We start from the raw sequence: 17,060 nt of genomic DNA, 5'->3' as shown, positions 1-17,060 counted from the left end.
GCCACTGGAGGTACAAAAGGAGGCTGGATATGCAGCACTCCCTTCACAAAAGTCTGTACTTCTGGGAGATAATCCAATTCCTTTTGAAAGAAAATGGATAGGGCCGAAATCTGAACCTTAATGGAGCCTAATTTTAGGCCCAAATTCACTCCAGTCTGTAGGAAGTGAAGGAAACGGCCCAGATGGAATTCTTCCGGAGGAGCATTCCTGGACTCACACCAAGAAACATACTTCCGCCATATGCGGTGATAATGTTTTGCTGTCACGTCCTTCCTAGCCTTTATCAGAGTAGGAATGACCTCATCCGGAATGCCCTTTTCCGCTAGGATCCGGCGTTCAACCGCCATGCCGTCAAACGCAGCCGCGGTAAGTCTTGGAACAGACAGGGCCCCTGTTGTAACAAGTCCTTTCTGAGAGGAAGAGGCCACGGATCTTCTGTGAGCATTTCCTGCAGATCCGGATACCAGGCCCTTCGCGGCCAATCTGGAACAATGAGAATTGTCTGTACTCCTCTTCTTCTTATGATACTCAATACCTTGGAGATGAGAGGAAGAGGAGGAAACACATAGACCGACTGGAACACCCACGGTGTCACCGGGGCGTCCACTGCCACCGCCTGAGGGTCCCTTGACCAGGCGCAATACCTCTGTAGTTTCCTGTTGAGGCGTGACGCCATCATGTCTATCTGAGGCAGTCCCCACTGACTTGCAATCTCTGCAAAGACTTCCTGATGAAGTCCCCACTCTCCTGGATGGAGATAGTGTCTGCTGAGGAAGTCTGCTTCCCAGTTGTCCACTCCCGGAATGAAAACTGCTGTCAGAGCGCTTACATGATTTTCCGCCCAGCGAAGAATCCTGGTGGCTTCTGCCATTGCCACTCTGCTCCTTGTTCCGCCTTGGCGGTTTACATGAGCCACTGCGGTGAAGTTGTCTGACTGAATCAGAACCGGTAGGTCGCGAAGCAGATTCTCCGCTTGACGAAGAGCGTTGTATATGGCCCTCAACTCCAGGACGTTGATGTGAAGACAAGCCTCCTGGCTTGACCAGAGACCTTGGAAGTTTCTTCCCTGTGTGACTGCTCCCCAACCTCGGAGGCTCGCGTCCGTGGTTACCAGAACCCAGTCCTGAATGCCGAACCTGCGACCCTCTAGAAGGTGAGCACTCTGCAGCCACCACAGGAGAGATATCCTGGTCCTGGGGGACAGGGTGATCATCTGATGAATCTGTAGATGTGACCCGGACCACTTGTCCAGAAGGTCCCATTGGAAAGTCCTCGCATGGAACCTGCCGAAAGGAATGGCTTCGTAAGACGCCACCATCTTTCCCAGAACTCGAGTGCAGTGATGCACTGACACCCTTTTTGTCTTCAATAGGTCCCTGACCAGATTCATGAGTTCTTGGGCCTTTTCTATCGGAAGATAAACCCTTTTCTGGTTCGTATCCAGAATCATGCCTAAGAAAGGCAAACGAGTCGTTGGAACCAACTGTGACTTCGGGATATTGAGAATCCAGCCGTGCTGTTGCAACACCTTCAGGGAAAGTGATAAGCTGTTCAGCAACTGCTCTCGTGATCTCGTTTTTATTAGGAGATCGTCCAAGTACGGGATAATTGTGACACCCTGCTTGCGCAGGAGCACCATCATTTCCACCATTACCTTGGTAAAAATCCTCGGGGCCGTGGAAAGCCCAAACGGCAACGTCTGAAATTGGTAATGACAATCCTGTACCGCAAATCTCAGGTACGCCTGATGAGATGGATATATGGGAACATGAAGCTATGCATCCTTTATGTCCAGGGACACCACATAATCCCCCCCTTCCAGGCTGGCGATGACCGCTCTGAGCGACTCCATCTTGAACTTTAACCTTTTTAGGTATAGGTTTAAGGATTTAAAATTTAAAATGGGTCTGACCGAACCGTCCGGTTTCGGGACTACAAACAGGGTTGAGTAATACACCATCAACTGCTGAAGCAGGGGAACTTTGACCACCACTTGTTGAAGACACAATTTTTTAATTGCATTTAAAACTATCTCCCTCTCTGGGGGAGAAGCTGGTAGGGCCGATTTGAAAAAGCGGCGAGGAGGCACCTCTTCGAATTCCAGCTTGTAACCCTGGGAAACAATTTCTATTGCCCAGGGATCCACCTGTGAGTGAACCCAGATGTGGCTGAAAAGTCGAAGACGTGCCCCACTGGGGCGGACTCTCTCAGTGGAGCCCCAGCGTCATGCAGTGGATTTTGTAGAGGCCGGGGAGGACTTCTGCTCCTGGGAACTAGCTGTGGTTGGCAGCTTTTTCCCCCTGCCCTTACCTCTGGCAAGAAAGGACGATCCCCGTACTCTCTTGGGTTTATGCGACCGAAAGGACTGCATCTGATAATGTGGCATTTTCTTAGGCTGTGAGGAAACATAAGGCAAAAAAGCTGATTTACCTGCCGTAGCTGTGGAAACTAGGTCCGAGAGACCTTCCCCAAACAATTCCTCACCCTTGTAAGGCAAAACCTCCATATGCCTCTTCGAGTCGGCATCACCCGTCCATTGTCGGGTCCATAAGACTCGTCTAGCAGAAATCGCCATAGCGTTGACTCTGGAACCCAGTAGGCCAATGTCTCTCTGAGCATCTCTCATATATAGGACAGCATCTTTAATATGACCCAGGGTCAATAAAATGGTTTCCTTATCCAGTGTATCTATATCCGCAGATAAGGTATCTGTCCACACTGCTACAGCGCTACAAACCCAAGCCGACGCTATAGCGGTCTGAGTAAGGTACCAGAATGTATGTAAATTGACTTCAAGGTAGTCTCCTGCTTGCGATCAGCAGGATCCTTGAGGGTTGCTGTATCTTGAGACGGCAGCGCTACCTTTTTGGATAAGCGTGTCAATGCTTTGTCCACCCTTGGGGAGGATTCCCACTGTATCCTGTCCTTAGCCGGGAAAGGATACGCCATAAGAATCCTTTTGGGAATCTGCAGTTTTTTGTCTGGAGATTCCCAAGCCTTTTCAAACAACTCGTTCAGCTCATGAGATGGGGGAAAGGTTACCTCAGGTTTCTTTTCCTTATACATGCGCACCCTCGTGTCAGGGACAGAGGGGTCATCTGTGATATGCAACACATCTTTTATTGCAATAATCATATAATGAATACTGTTAGCCAATTTTGGCTACAACTTTGCATCATCGTAGTCGACACTGGAGTCAGAATCCGTGTCGGTATCAGTGTCTACTATTTGGGATAGTGGGCGCTTTTGAGACCCAGAAGGTCCCTGCGACATAGTGACAGACAGGGTTTGACTCCCTGTACACTCCCTGGACTCAGCTTTGTCCAACCTTTTGTGCAATAAATTCACATTTGCATTTAAAACATTCCACATATCCAACCAGTCAGGTGTCGGCGTTGCCGACGGAGACACCACACTCATTTGCTCCACCTCCTCCCTAGAAGAGCCTTCCGCTTCAGACATGCCGACACACGCGTACCGACACCACACACTCAGGGAATTCTCTTATCTGGAGACAGTTCCCCCACAAGGCCCTTTGGAGAGACAGAGAGAGAGTATGCCAGCACACACCCAGTGCCAATGACCCAGGGAAATTTTTTTACCCAGATAGCGCTTTTAATACATATATATATATATATATATATATATATATATATATATATATATATATAACACTGCGCCAAATTATGTGGCCCCCCCTTCTTTCAAACCCTCTGTCACCGTGTTCAGCAGGGGAGAGTCCGGGGAGCCAGCTTCTCAGCGGTGTGCTGTGGAGAAAATGGCGCTGGTGAGTGCTGAGGATCAAGCTCCGCCCTCTCAGCGGCGGGCTTCAGTCCCGCGTGATTTTTTTTAAAAACTGGCGGGGGATCTCTTATATATAGTGCAGAGCCCATATATGTTCTGATTTTGCCAGACCAGGGCGCCCCCCCTGCGCCCTGACAGTGCCTGCCTTGTGTGTGTTGTGCGGGAGCAATGGCGTGCACGTTACCTCAGTGAAGATCCGAAGTCTTCTGCCGCCTCTGAAGTCTTCTTTCTTCTCATACTCACCCGGCTTCTATCTTCCGGCTCTGTGAGGAGGACGGCGGCGCGGCTCCGGGACGAACAGCTAGGAGAGACCTGCGTTCAGACTCCCTCTGAGCTAATGGTGTCCAGTAGCCTAAGAAGCAGAGCCTAGCAGTTAAGTAGGTCTGCTTCTCTCCCCTCAGTCCCTCGATGCAGGGAGCCTGTTGCCAGCAGTGCTCCCTGAAAATAAAAAAACCTAACAAAATTTCTTTCTTTCAGGAAACTCAGGAGAGCTCCCTGTAATGCACCCAGTCTCCTCTGGGCACAGTATCAAACTGAGGGCTGGAGGAGGGGCATAGAGGGAGGAGAAAGTGCACACCCATGTCTAAAGTTCTTTTTAGTGCCCATGTCTCCTGCGGAGCCCGTCTATTCCCATGGTCCTTACGGAGTCCCCAGCATCCTCTAGGACGTAAGAGAAAACCTTTTTGGAAAGGCCTTTGTGAGCTAGGATGTTCCGGTCAACCTCCATGCCATCAAACGAAGTCGCCGTAAGTCCAGGTAGACAAACGGTCCTTGTTGAAGATCTCTACTCATTGGGAGAGGCCAAGGGTCTTCGACAGACATGTCCAGAAGATCAGTGTACCACGCCCTCCGAGGCCAATCCGGGGCAATCAGATTTGCCTGGACCCTTTGATTCCTGAATCGCTTTAGCACCCTTGGGAGCAATGGAATCGGGGGAAAGAGGTACAGTAGACCAGCCGGTAAGGCCAAGGCGACGTTAGTGCATCTATTGCGCTCGCCTGAGGGTCCCTGGTTTGTGAGCAATACCAGCGAAGCTTCTTCTTGAGTCGAGAAGCCATCATGTCTATTTGTGGGCAGCGCCACAGGTCGATGATCTGCTGAAACACCTGTTGGGGAGACCCCACTCTCCTGGGTGGAGATCGTGACGACTCAGGAAGTCCGCTTCCCAGTTGTCCACTCCCGGAATGAAGATAACGGATATTGCTTTTGCATTTCTTTCTGCCCAGAGGAATATCTTTGACACTTCCCACATGCAGGCTCTGCTTTTTGTCCCTCCTTGTCGATTTATGTAGGCCACCGCCGTGGAGTTGTCCGAGTGAACCTGGATTGCATGATCCCTGGGCAGAGGCGAGGCCTGAAGCAGAGCATTGGAGATCGCCCGAAGCTCCAGAATGTTGATCGGAAGCAGGGCTTCGTGGGCTGACCACCTGCCCTGGAACTGAGCCCCTTGGGTGACAGCTCCCCATCCTCTCAGACTCGCATCTGTCGTGAGGACGATCCAATCCTGGATCCCGAAACTTCGACCTTCCAGTAGGTTTGAGGACTGTAGCTACCACAGAAGGAAAATCCTGGCCTGAGGTGACAGCCATATTATCCGGTGCATCTGAAGATGTGAGCCGGACCAATTGCTCAGGAGATCCAATTGAAAAGTTCTGGCATGGAACCTTCCGTACTGGATCGCCTCGTACGAGGCTACCATTTTCCCCAACAATCTTATGGAAAGATGGATGGATATCAGAGTAGGCCGTAAAACCATTCGGACCATCTCCTGGAGTGTTCTTGCTTTGTCCTCTGGGAGGAACACTTTCTGAGCCACCGTATCCAGAAACATCCCCAGGAACAGGAGCCGCTGTGTAGGCTCCAGGTGGGACTTCTGTAAATTGAGGCTCTACCCACGGCGTGACAGAAGCTGAATAGTGTGGTCTATATGAAGCGAAGAGATCATCTAGGTAAGAGACAATATTGACCCTCTGGACCCGGAGCTGGAACATCATCTCCACCATCACTTTTGTGAAAACCCTTGGAGCTGTGTACAGGCCGAAGGGTAGTGATGGCGCCGGAGCTATGTAGTTATTTATACTGGCAATGTCTCCTATTTAGTGTAAAACATCACCACCGCTGCCAGACTGGTGTACACAGGGGGGCTATAGCGGCTCCCCCCCAGGAGGGTTCCATATGCCGCCCCTGCGATTGCGCCGCAACAAGATTTCACCACTCACCACTCTTCTCCCCTTCGGGCTATGTTAGGTGTGTGCGGCGTGCTGCAATTGCGTTCGCCAAGGCACAATGCCCTGTGGTACCAACAACCTCTCAGGATGGTGGTCCTGCAGCAGGGAAGTGGCTCTGATGCCTTAAGAGACCGGTAACCGCCCCCCCCCCCCCCCCCCCCCCAACTCCCATGGTGCAGGTATACTGTTGCCCAAACAGTATACCGAAAATAACAAAGTTTAAAATAAACTGAAGAAAAAAATCCTCTGGAGCACCAGAACGTGCATCCTCTCCTGAGGGTACATTTTTCTAAACTGGCTGTAGGAGGGGGCATAGAGGGGAGGATTCAGCACACCCAGTTGAAGAAATTTAAAGTGCACCGGCTCCTTTGGACCCCATCTACACCCCATCGTATTAAGTGAACCCCAGTATCCCGTATGGATGTAAGTACGTATGGCAGTACGGATGGTGTAATGGTTAGCATTACTGCTTCACAGCACTGAGGTCATGGGTTCCATTCCCACCATGGCCTTATCTGTGTGGAGTTTGTATATTCTCCCCGTACTTGCGTGGGTTTCCTCTGGGTACTCCGGTTTCCACCCACAATTCAAAACTATACTGACAGGTTAATTGGCTCCTAACAAAATTAACCCTAGTGTGACTGTGTGTGTGTACATGTGGTAGGGAATAAGCTCCACTGGGGCAGGGACTGATGTGAATGGCCAAATATACTCTGTAAAGCACTGCGGAATATGTGTGCGCTATATAAATAACTGGTAATAATAAATAAATGTTAGAGAAAGAAAACAAAATATACTGTATACATAAAAAATAGCAAAACCAGTAATGTCCAAGTATCCCACGGGGATAGAAGCAGTACGTGTCACTAATATAGGTTTACAAGCAAACGTCCACTTTTGTTACAAAATGATTCAAAAACTAGAGGTCACAGTGGGCTGGAGGGTGCTAAAAGTCCTCAGAAGACAGACTGTACAATCCTGTGTCAGCACACGTCACATAATAGAAATTACAGACAAGAGCGCCCCCTGGTGATCATCCAGCATAACACCATGCAAAACAGAACAATCCTTTGTGCAGCGTTTACTGGACTAATTATTCTGATTTCAATCATCATCAGCTCTAATTGCCGCAACAAATTATGTATCATCTGCTGTGTTCCTGCATGTCATAAATACCAGAAATAGCCGGCTATAATCTGTGTGACATCTTAATTGCTGCAAGATTGAGAAAGCACATCACTCACAGCTAGCACAGGCTAATGAATGCACCAGAAGAGCAAAATAAATTGTATTATTTTGGGGATCTTCACAACAGTCCATGGGGGTCACTGCGACCCGTTCGCACGCAGCGGTTCTTCGCTGTGGTGCGAACAGGTCGGAAATGCGCATGCGCGGCGGAAGCATTGCGCAGGCGCATCGTTGCCTGGTGACGATCGTCGCCGGGCAACGACGCCGCCAGCGACAAATGTGATCGCAGCGGTGATCGCAAGAAGGTGGACAGGCGGGAGGCGTTCCGTGGCGGATACTCACCGTTTCCAGACATTTTTGGGGAGTGGTAAGAAGAACGCGGACGTGTCCAGGCGAACGGAGGGCGGATGTCTGACGTCAGGACCGGGACCTTCATCGCTGGATCCGTCGCACAGGGTAAGTAGGTCTAGTGCTACTCTTGTTTTGAGTAAAACATTTTAAGCACACAGGGTTGCACAAGCGATCACAGCCCTGCTATGCTAAAATACACTCCCCCATAGGCGGCGTCTAGTTGATCGCACCAGCAGCAAAAAGTTGCTAAGTGCGATCAACTCGGAATGACCCCCCATGTGTCCTTGAGTGTCATGCATTTGAATGGAGAATATATTTCTATTATATTTACACACATGCACTCAGTGGACAACTTGTTAGGTACACCTGCTTTTTAATGCAAACATCTAAATCAGCCAATCATGTGGCAGCAACTCAATGCATAAGAGAATGTAGACACGGTCAAGAGGTACAGTTGTTCTCCGAACAAAACACAAGAATGGCGTAGCAGACTGAGCTAAATGACTATGAAATGATTGCTGCTGCTGCGGATCTCCTGGGAATTTTCAAGAACAACAGTCTTGGGAGTTTACAGGAAATGGCGGACAAACCCAAAACATCCAGGTGCGGATTCTGAATTGGGAGCAAAATAAAACAAAACACATGTGACTATGCAGCTAGTTGCACTGCACGGGGGCAGATGTGACATTGCAGTGAAAGTTACATTTGGGTAGGGCGGGTCCTGGCTGAAATCTAAATTGCTGTGTAATAACAGAGCTGCCTCCAGCATTTGTGAGCTACATGCAAAAGCAAACAGTATTTACCCTGCATACAAACATAAAACATGCATTTGACCCCTTGCATGGTTTGGTCCAGATATAAAGTGACTTACTTTTTTATTTATTTTTTTAAATGAGAATGGTCAGACTGGTTCATACTGACAACATGGAAACGATAACTCAAATAACCATATGCACGGACACGACGACACTGGACAGTTGTATACTGGAAACACATTACCTGCTCTAGTGAGCATACCTCCCAGCTTTTGGTGACAGGAAAACGGGACCCTCGCGTGTGACTGAAAAGGGGGTGTGGCTGCAAGTGGAGGGTGTGGCCTCATGGCGCAAGACTGATTTCTGTATTTTGGGGGTGTGCCCAGTGCTCCCCAGGCAGCTGGGCAGCCCCCCCCCCTCCCCTGCTCACCTACCCCCCCCCCCCTCGCCTGCTCACCTACCTGCATCTATTCAGGGATCACCCACTGCTTTGCAAAGCAGAGCAGCATTGATCAATGGCTCCCCCAAATTTTCCCACGTTCAAAGGCTCCCCCAACCTTCCCCACCACCCGCGGGACTCTCGAATCGGGACAGTTGGGAGGTATGAGGGAGTCAATGTCTGCTGGCAGTGTCAGGGATTAGGGTCAGGATTGGGTCCATCCTTGTTACATGTAGGTGGTAATGGTGTAATGGTCTGGGGAATGTTCCCTTGGCCCTTTAATACCGACTGAGCAACTTTAAATGCCACAGCCTGGTGGAATGGTGCAACCACTAGCATGCCATTATGGCCACAGCCTGTAAGTCTTCTAGTGGCCACTACCAGCAGTATAAAACGGCACAAAGCGCACGTCACCTGAAGCTGGTTCCACAAACGTGAATACAATGGTCTGTGGATATCAGTCCAATAGATCACCCTTGGGTCTGGGGGAATTTGCCAAAATACTCCCCCCACTGGGCAGAGAGGAGTAAGATCAGCTGCACCAGCTTTTCGTGAATAAAACGACTTTGGTATTCATGCATAAAAAGTGAACCCAAAGTCCAGCCACGGTGCTTTAATCATGATTAAATTCCCTTAGTTGTGAATGCAGAGCTTCTAGAACTATTTTTTGATGTTATTTGAACAATGCGGTCACATCCTGCTCGCACCCCAGACACGTCAGTGACCGGTACAGTGGACCAATGTCTTTTGCCCCGGTTCCCTTTGCTCATGATGAGACTGGAGCTGCACTGTAATTGTTCACACCTTAGGGATGAAGGATCTGCCAAGCAATAACAGATGTTCAGGCTTTTACCACATTTTGCTTATGCTAAGGAAATCAGTTACAGACAGGTCTGTGCATAGGGTTACAGAATTACCAGGGGAAACTATAAAATAAAAGCAAGGCCTTCAGGAACCCGACATTTTCTCCGGCAACAAAAGTGTTTTACAGCCTTTTGCAAACGTTACTCCCAAAAAATGTCTGCAATGAATATTCCTACCTAAATAAATATCACGGTGATAAGTGTCACACCATTACATTTTTAAAGCCGCTAATAAAACGCATTACTGGGCGCCGATAAATATCTACAAGTATTACCCAGGTTTATTACCCACTTAATACAACTAGAAGTACTAACCAGGTGTAAGCGACTACATGCCCCTTTGCCTTTGCTCACAACTGCAAGATGAAGGGGGAGATGTATCAAAGCTTGGAGAGGGATATGGTGAAGAGAGAAAAAGCACCCAATCGGCTTCTTTTTCAAAACACAGCCTGCAACAATGCGGTAAGGAGCAGTTGATTGGCTGGCACTTTATCTCTCTCCAAGGTTTGATACATCTCCCCACAGTCAGTATCAATTTTTAACAATCTGGTGCCGGAGCTGAGTAAACGCCCGGTAGTCTCCAGGGCAACCATGATGCGTTTGCAAACACACGCTTTGCCGTTTCAGCTTTTTGTCCTGTATCACCACCAGCAGATGCACTGTCTACAGAGAGTAAGATGAGCTTCAAACAGACATTTACATTTTTAACACTTACTAAATGAATACGGAACTTTATATATCAGAGAACAGGAATGGCATTACACAACCAGCAGCTTTTGGAAGCACTATCATTGCACTAGCAATCCCTGACAAACCGATGACTTCCAATAACGTGGTTTCTTTTCCGTACCTTCTGTCCGGCTATCAGCACTCTGTCTCCCGGCTTCAGCGCATTTCCCGGTACACTGTCACAGTCGGGGAGGGAGTCCTGCGAGAGATCACACGACAGCGGCATGGCGTCCAGCAGGATCTGCCTGATTTCCTTGGCAACTGCGGCTGCATCAGCCATCTCCAGAGGCATGTCTACAGGGTCAGGAACCACGTCTGCTGGAATGCGCCCTCTGTCGTCCTGCACGTGAATACAGAGCTTGGTGATTCTCAGCTGAGCGTGCAGCCGGGGGGACATGGGGACGGTGACTGCTGCAGACTAACATTTCCCAGACAGTATCTCTACATATCATACAGAAACACCATAATTAATGGAACTTTGTTCAGATCCATAAATAGAAAACTTGTGTGCTGTAAACTAGGTAGGCATTCAGAGTACAAGATTACTGGTCTGTGGTTTATACAAGGAAGTTTCGTATGGAATGGAACTTTTTTTTTTTTTTTTTTAACTGTGCATTGCTGTATTGTGATTGATGTACAGTATGTTTTTAGCAACATATGGGCAATTTACAAGGATACTAAATATTCTTAACAATACTGAATGTGATGTGCAAGATAACATTGGAAAGGTGACACAGAACACTGCACAGCATTCTACAGAAATAAGGTTATTTCCTGCCCGGTTTCCTGTTGACCAGAAACTCACGTTTATACTGCGCACAGTACCAAAGACACAGAATATATAAGAGCGAGAAAGAGCAAGAGAGAGAGAGAGAAAGATAGAAAGAACAGTACAAGACAAAAGTTAAGATCGTTCATTTATATAATTGAGATACTTGGGAGAAACATTGATGGATGTTTTTAAAAGGTAAAAAGGAGATTTATGGTAAGACTTACCATGGTTAAATCTCTTTCTGCGAGGTACACTGGATTTCACAGGGAATAACATTGGGGTGTAGAGTTGGATCTTGATCCGAGGCACCAACAGGCTAAAGCTTTGACTGTTCCCAGGATGCACTGCATCGCCTCCTCTATATCCCCACCTCCAGGCACTGGAGCTCAGTTTTCTTAACCAGTCCAACGCAGTAGCAGGTAAAAGAGACGAGAGTAGTTAGCCACATAGACCACACATTTTCACGACAGGAGAAGGTACCAGCGGCTAATGCCATACAAACCCAAAGAAGCTAGGTGCGTCAGGGTGGGCGACCTGTGGAATCCAGTGTACCTCGCAGAAAGAGATTTAACCATGGTAAGCCTTACCATAAATCTCCTTTTCTGCAGCGGGGTACACTGGGATTCCACAGGGAATGACATCGGGGATGTCCTAAAGCAGTTCCTCACAGGAGGAGATACACTGTAGCGGGCACAAGAACCCGGCGTCCAAAGGAAGCATCCTGGGAGGCGGAAGTATCAAAGGCATAGAACCTAATGAACGTGTTCAGTGAGGACCGCGTAGCCACCTTGCACAATTGTTTGTGAGACGCGCCACGGCAGGCCGCCCAAAAAGGTCCGACAGACCGAGTAGAATGGGCCTTGATAGCAGCAGGAGCTGGAAGACCAGCCTGCGTATAAGCTTGTGCAATCACCATTCTAATCCATCTGGCCAGGGTTTGCTGGTTAGCAGGCCAGCCACACTTGTGAAAACCAAAAAGGACAAAGAGAGAATCAGATCTCCTAAGAGAGGCAGTTCTCTTCACATAGATACGGAGAGCCTGTACCACATCCAAAGACTGCTCTTTGGAGGACAAACCAGGAGGGATCAAGGCCGGAAACACAATCTCTTGGTTACCTTAGGTAGATAACTAGGGCGAATTCGAAGAACCGCACGGTCACGGTGAAAAATCAGAAAGGGTGACCTTCAGGATAAGGCACCCAAGTCTGAAACCCCTCGAGCAGAGGCAATAGCCAGCAAAATTAAGACCTTAAGAGCAAGCAAGTTAAGGTCCACCGTCTCAAGAGGTTCAAATGGAGACTCTTGGAGGGCATAGAGAACAGCAGACAGATCCCATGGAGCCACGGGAGGGACATAGGGAGGCTGAATCCATAAGACACCCTGAGTGAAAGTATGAACGTCAGGTAGCGACGCAATTTTTCACTGAAACCACACCGACAAGGCAGAAATATGAACCTTGAGGGAGGCCAGACGAAGGCCTAAGTCCAGGCCCTGTTGCAGAAAAGCCAAAAGCTTGGCAGTACTGAACTTGTATGCCGCACACCAGGTGAAGTAAGAATTCCAGACCCTATAAGAAATCCGAGCCGAAGCTGGTTTACGGGCTTTCAACATAGTTTGAATGACCGCCTCAGAAAATAATTTGGCCCTCAGGAGTGAAGCTTCAAGAGCCACGCCGTCAACGCCAGTCGGGCCAGATCCTGGTAGACACAAGGGCCCTGAACAAGGAGGTCTGGGCGTTGTGGAAGTAGAAGAGGACGCTCTATCGAGAGACCCTGCAGCGCTGAGAACCAATGTCGTCTGGGCCACGCTGGAGAGAGTAAAGTAGCATTTCTCCTTCTTGCTTGAACTTCCTTATTACCCTGGGCAGAAGTGACACCGGAGGGAACACGTACGCCAGCCGAAAGTTCCATGGAATTGCCAGTGCGTCCAAGAATGCTGCGGGAGAATCCCTTGTCCTTGCTCCGAAGACCAGAACCTTGTGATTGTGTCGAGACGCCATCAGGTATACATCTGGTAGGCCCCACTTGTCCACTAGGAGTTGAAATACTTCTGGATGAAGGCTCCACTCTTAGCATGTACGCCCTACAGATGAGGAAGTCAGCTTCCAAGTTGAGGACCCCCAGAATGAACATTGCCAATATGGCTGGCAGATGGCGTTCCGCCCATTGAAGAATCTTTGACACTTACAACATTGCCATGCGGCTTCGAGCGCCGCCTTGATGATTTATGTATGCCACCGTGGTGGCATTGTCCGACTGTACTTGAACGGGCCTGTTCTGTACCAGTGGCAGGGCAAGTTTCAGAGCATTGAACACTGCCCGCAACTCCAGAATATTTATCGGGAGGAAAGATTCCTCCCTGGTCCACCAACCCTAAAGAGGGTGTTGCTCCAACACCATACCCCAACCCCACAGACTGGCATTCGTTGTTAGGAGGACCCAGTTGGGGATCCAGAAGGGATGACCCCTGCTCAACTGTTGGTCCTGTAGCCAACAGCTCAGTGACAGACAAACTTCCAGAGTCAAGGAGATCATGTGAGATCTGATCCGGTGAGGCAGGCCGTCCCACTTGGAAAGGATTAACCGCTGCAGAGGGCGGGAGTGAAATTAAGTGTACTCTACCATGTCAAAAGCCGACACTATGAGGCCTAGTACTTGCATCGCTGAATGTATTGACACTCCTGGGCGAGAGAGGAAGCAACTTATCCTGTCCTGAAGTTTCAGGACTTTCTCTGGAGACATGAACAAACGTTGGTTGTGTGTGTCCAGTAGTACCCCCAGGTGCAGCATGCTCTGAGCAGGGACCAGTGAGGACATCTTCCAATTGATGAGTCACTCGTGTGCTTGTAGGAATTGGACCGTCATTTCCAGATGACGGATGAGATGAACTCTGGGGAGTTCTCCAGGATCAGCAAGTCGGCCAGATACGGTAGGATCCTGATACCTTGCCGATGGAGAATGGCCGTCATGACCTTGGTGAAGATCCGAGGAGCTGTGGTCTGTCCAAAGGGCAAGGCTGGGAATTGATAACGTAGGTTGCCAATAGCAAACCGCAGATACCGCTGTTGTGACAGGGCAATAGGTATGTGTAGGTAAGCATCCTGTATGTCCAGGGATACCATATAATCCTTGGACTCCAAAGCCAGAACAACAGAGCGATGAGTTTCCATACATAATTAGGATACCTTCACAATTTGTTCAAAGATTTGAGGTTGAGAATGGGCCGGGGGATCCATTCGGCTTCAGAACTAGGAACAGTGTTGAATAGTACCCCCTGCCCCTCTGAGACAGAGGCACTGGCACTGTCACTCCTGTGTCCAGGAGGGATTGCACCACCAAACGTAGAGTATTTGCATTTAACGGATCTGAAGGGATAACCGTAGCGCAAAACCTGTGAGGGGGACGTGTCTTGAAAGAGATGGCGTATCCGCGAGTGACAACTTCCTTCACCCAGGCGTCTGAAATGGTCTGAAGTCGGCCTCCCACACTTGGGGTCCCCCAGGGGGAGGCCCGCCCCGTCATGCAGCAGGCTTGTCTGGTTTGGAAGCAGGTGGATGGGCAGCCCAAGAACGTCTAGGCTTGGGCTTAGAGGTTTTGGAAGTGCGAGCATGTTTCGGGTACGCCTGACCCTTTGCTTTACTTGGAGGTCGAAAGGAACGAAAGGAGGTATTTTAAGCCTTCGGAGCCAAAGGATTAGTACTTGGTAGACATGCAGTCTTAGCAGATGCTAAGTCAGCAACAATCTTGTTCAAATCTTTCCCGAACAAGATGTCTCCCTTAAAAGGGATCACCTCCAAGGTCTTTAAGAGTCCAGGTCCACCGACCAGGACCGTAACCACAGAATCCTGCGAGCCAGAATGGATGTAGTAGACGCTTTGGCCGCCAGATCACCGGCATCAGAGACTGCCTCCTGAATGTAATGAAAGGCTGTGGTAATATATGAAAGATACTGTCTGGCATTATCAGAAAAATTTTGAGGTAGCTCCACCTCATCCGTTTGAACCCAGGCTTCAATACCCTTGGCAGCCCAAGAAGCTGCTATAGTGGGTCTATGTACAGCACCCGCAGGAGTGTAAATAGACTTCAAGCAACCCTCCACACACTTATCAGTTGGTTCCTTCAGAGAGGTGACGGTAATGACAGGCAGAGTAGAAAACACCACAAGACGAACTACATGCGAGTCCACCAGTGGTGGTGTTTCCCAATTATTACTCAACTCTGCAGAGGGGATAACGAGCTAGCATCTTTTTAGACAGGGAGAATTTCTTTCCTGTAGATTCCCAGGATTCCCGACGTATGTCAACTAAATGGTCAGAATCTGGCAAAACTAATTTAGTAACCTTCTGACGTTTGAACTTATCAGGTTTCTTAGACGTATCTGGAGGGTCTGTTTAATCATCAATCTGAAGAAACAGCTTGATAGCCTCCAATAGGTCAGGAACATCAACCTGCGATGTAGATTCCTCATCAGAAGCATCTGCATCAGTGTCTGATGGATCAGTATATACCCCATCTTCATCAGATGAAGTATCCGATACATGAGTGGATTGTGAGGAAGAAATGGCCCGCTTAGATGACCCTTTGGTCCTAGGAGGGCGAGGGTTAGGCTTTTGCTTAACCAAAGACTGATTTAACTGCTGTAACTGAGTAGACAGAGTATCCGCCCATGGCCGATTAACTGCAGGGACAATATGTGTCTGTAATGGCACAGGAGGTCCCACAGGGGGTGTAAGTCTCATTACTACGTGTAGTCTGTAGATTAGAAAACCAGCCCAAGGTGGGTCTTGGTTTGCCACCGGTGCTGCAGGCTGACTGAGGGGTACTGGACCCCCGGTACCTGGACCCTCAGCTGGAACATTTTCCTCAGTTGTATCAGCGGTGTCAGCACTGCATGACGCAGGATCAGCCACGGCTCTACTGCCCTCTGTAGCAGACATTATTTAGAAACGTAGCCTTAGGGCGTAACAGTACAATATAACCAGACATGGTACCTGACAAAAAAAACCTGTGAAGTGTGATAGCAAATGCAGATCACAAACAGAGGATATAAGTGGTATATGGTGACTGAAATACACAGAGAAAAAATAAGATTTTACTTACCGATAAATCTATTTCTCGTAGTCCGTAGTGGATGCTGGGGACTCCGTCAGGACCATGGGGATTAGCGGCTCCGCAGGAGACAGGGCACAAAAATAAAGCTTTAGGATCAGGTGGTGTGCACTGGCTCCTCCCCCTATGACCCTCCTCCAAGCCTCAGTTAGGATACTGTGCCCGGACGAGCGTACACAATAAGGAAGGATTTTGAATCCCGGGTAAGACTCATACCAAAGAATGAACCAAACCTGGCGCTGTGATTTACACAAATGTTTTGAAGCTGCTCTCTGTAGGGCTATTGGTATATATGCCCCAAATATAAAGCACAAAAAAGAAAATCAAATGTGAACTAGCGCTCTCTTGATTTTCTTTTAAGACTCATACCAGCCACACCAATCACACCGTACAACTTGTGATCTGAACCCAGTTAACAGTATGACAACGTAGGAGCCTCTGAACAGACGGCTCACAACAAGAACAACCCGATTTTTTTGTAACAATAACTATGTACAAGTATTGCAGACAATCCGCACTTGGGATGGGCGCCCAGCATCCACTACGGACTACGAGAAATAGATTTATCGGTAAGTAAAATCTTATTTTCTCTAACGTCCTAGTGGATGCTGGGGACTCCGTCAGGACCATGGGGATTATACCAAAGCTCCCAAACGGGCGGGAGAGTGCGGATGACTCTGCAGCACCGAATGAGAGAACTCCAGGTCCTCTTTAGCCAGGGTATCAAATTTGTAGAATTTTACAAACGTGTTCTCCCCCGACCACGTAGCTGCTCGGCAAAGTTGTAATGCCGAGACCCCTCGGGCAGCCGCCCAGGATGAGC

General features: G+C 48.8%; 1 protein-coding gene across 11 annotated transcripts in view; it reads right to left on the bottom strand.

Annotated features, from left to right (window-relative positions):
• Window positions 1-17,060, bottom strand: part of CLIP4 (CAP-Gly domain containing linker protein family member 4) — a 176,222-nt gene that overhangs the window by 80,576 nt on the left and 78,586 nt on the right. For all 11 annotated transcript variants that reach the window (XM_063918918.1, XM_063918922.1, XM_063918923.1 and 8 more), the window contains one exon: window positions 10,479-10,697. In XM_063918918.1, coding sequence (XP_063774988.1) covers window positions 10,479-10,697 — 219 coding nt within the window. The remainder of the gene's footprint in view (window positions 1-10,478; window positions 10,698-17,060) is intronic.

Source organism: Pseudophryne corroboree, chromosome 4, assembly GCF_028390025.1.
Source record: "Pseudophryne corroboree isolate aPseCor3 chromosome 4, aPseCor3.hap2, whole genome shotgun sequence".
Taxonomy (NCBI): domain Eukaryota; kingdom Metazoa; phylum Chordata; class Amphibia; order Anura; family Myobatrachidae; genus Pseudophryne; species Pseudophryne corroboree.
Note: the sequence above shows the minus strand (reverse complement) of the source record. Positions and strands in the feature narration are given on the sequence as shown.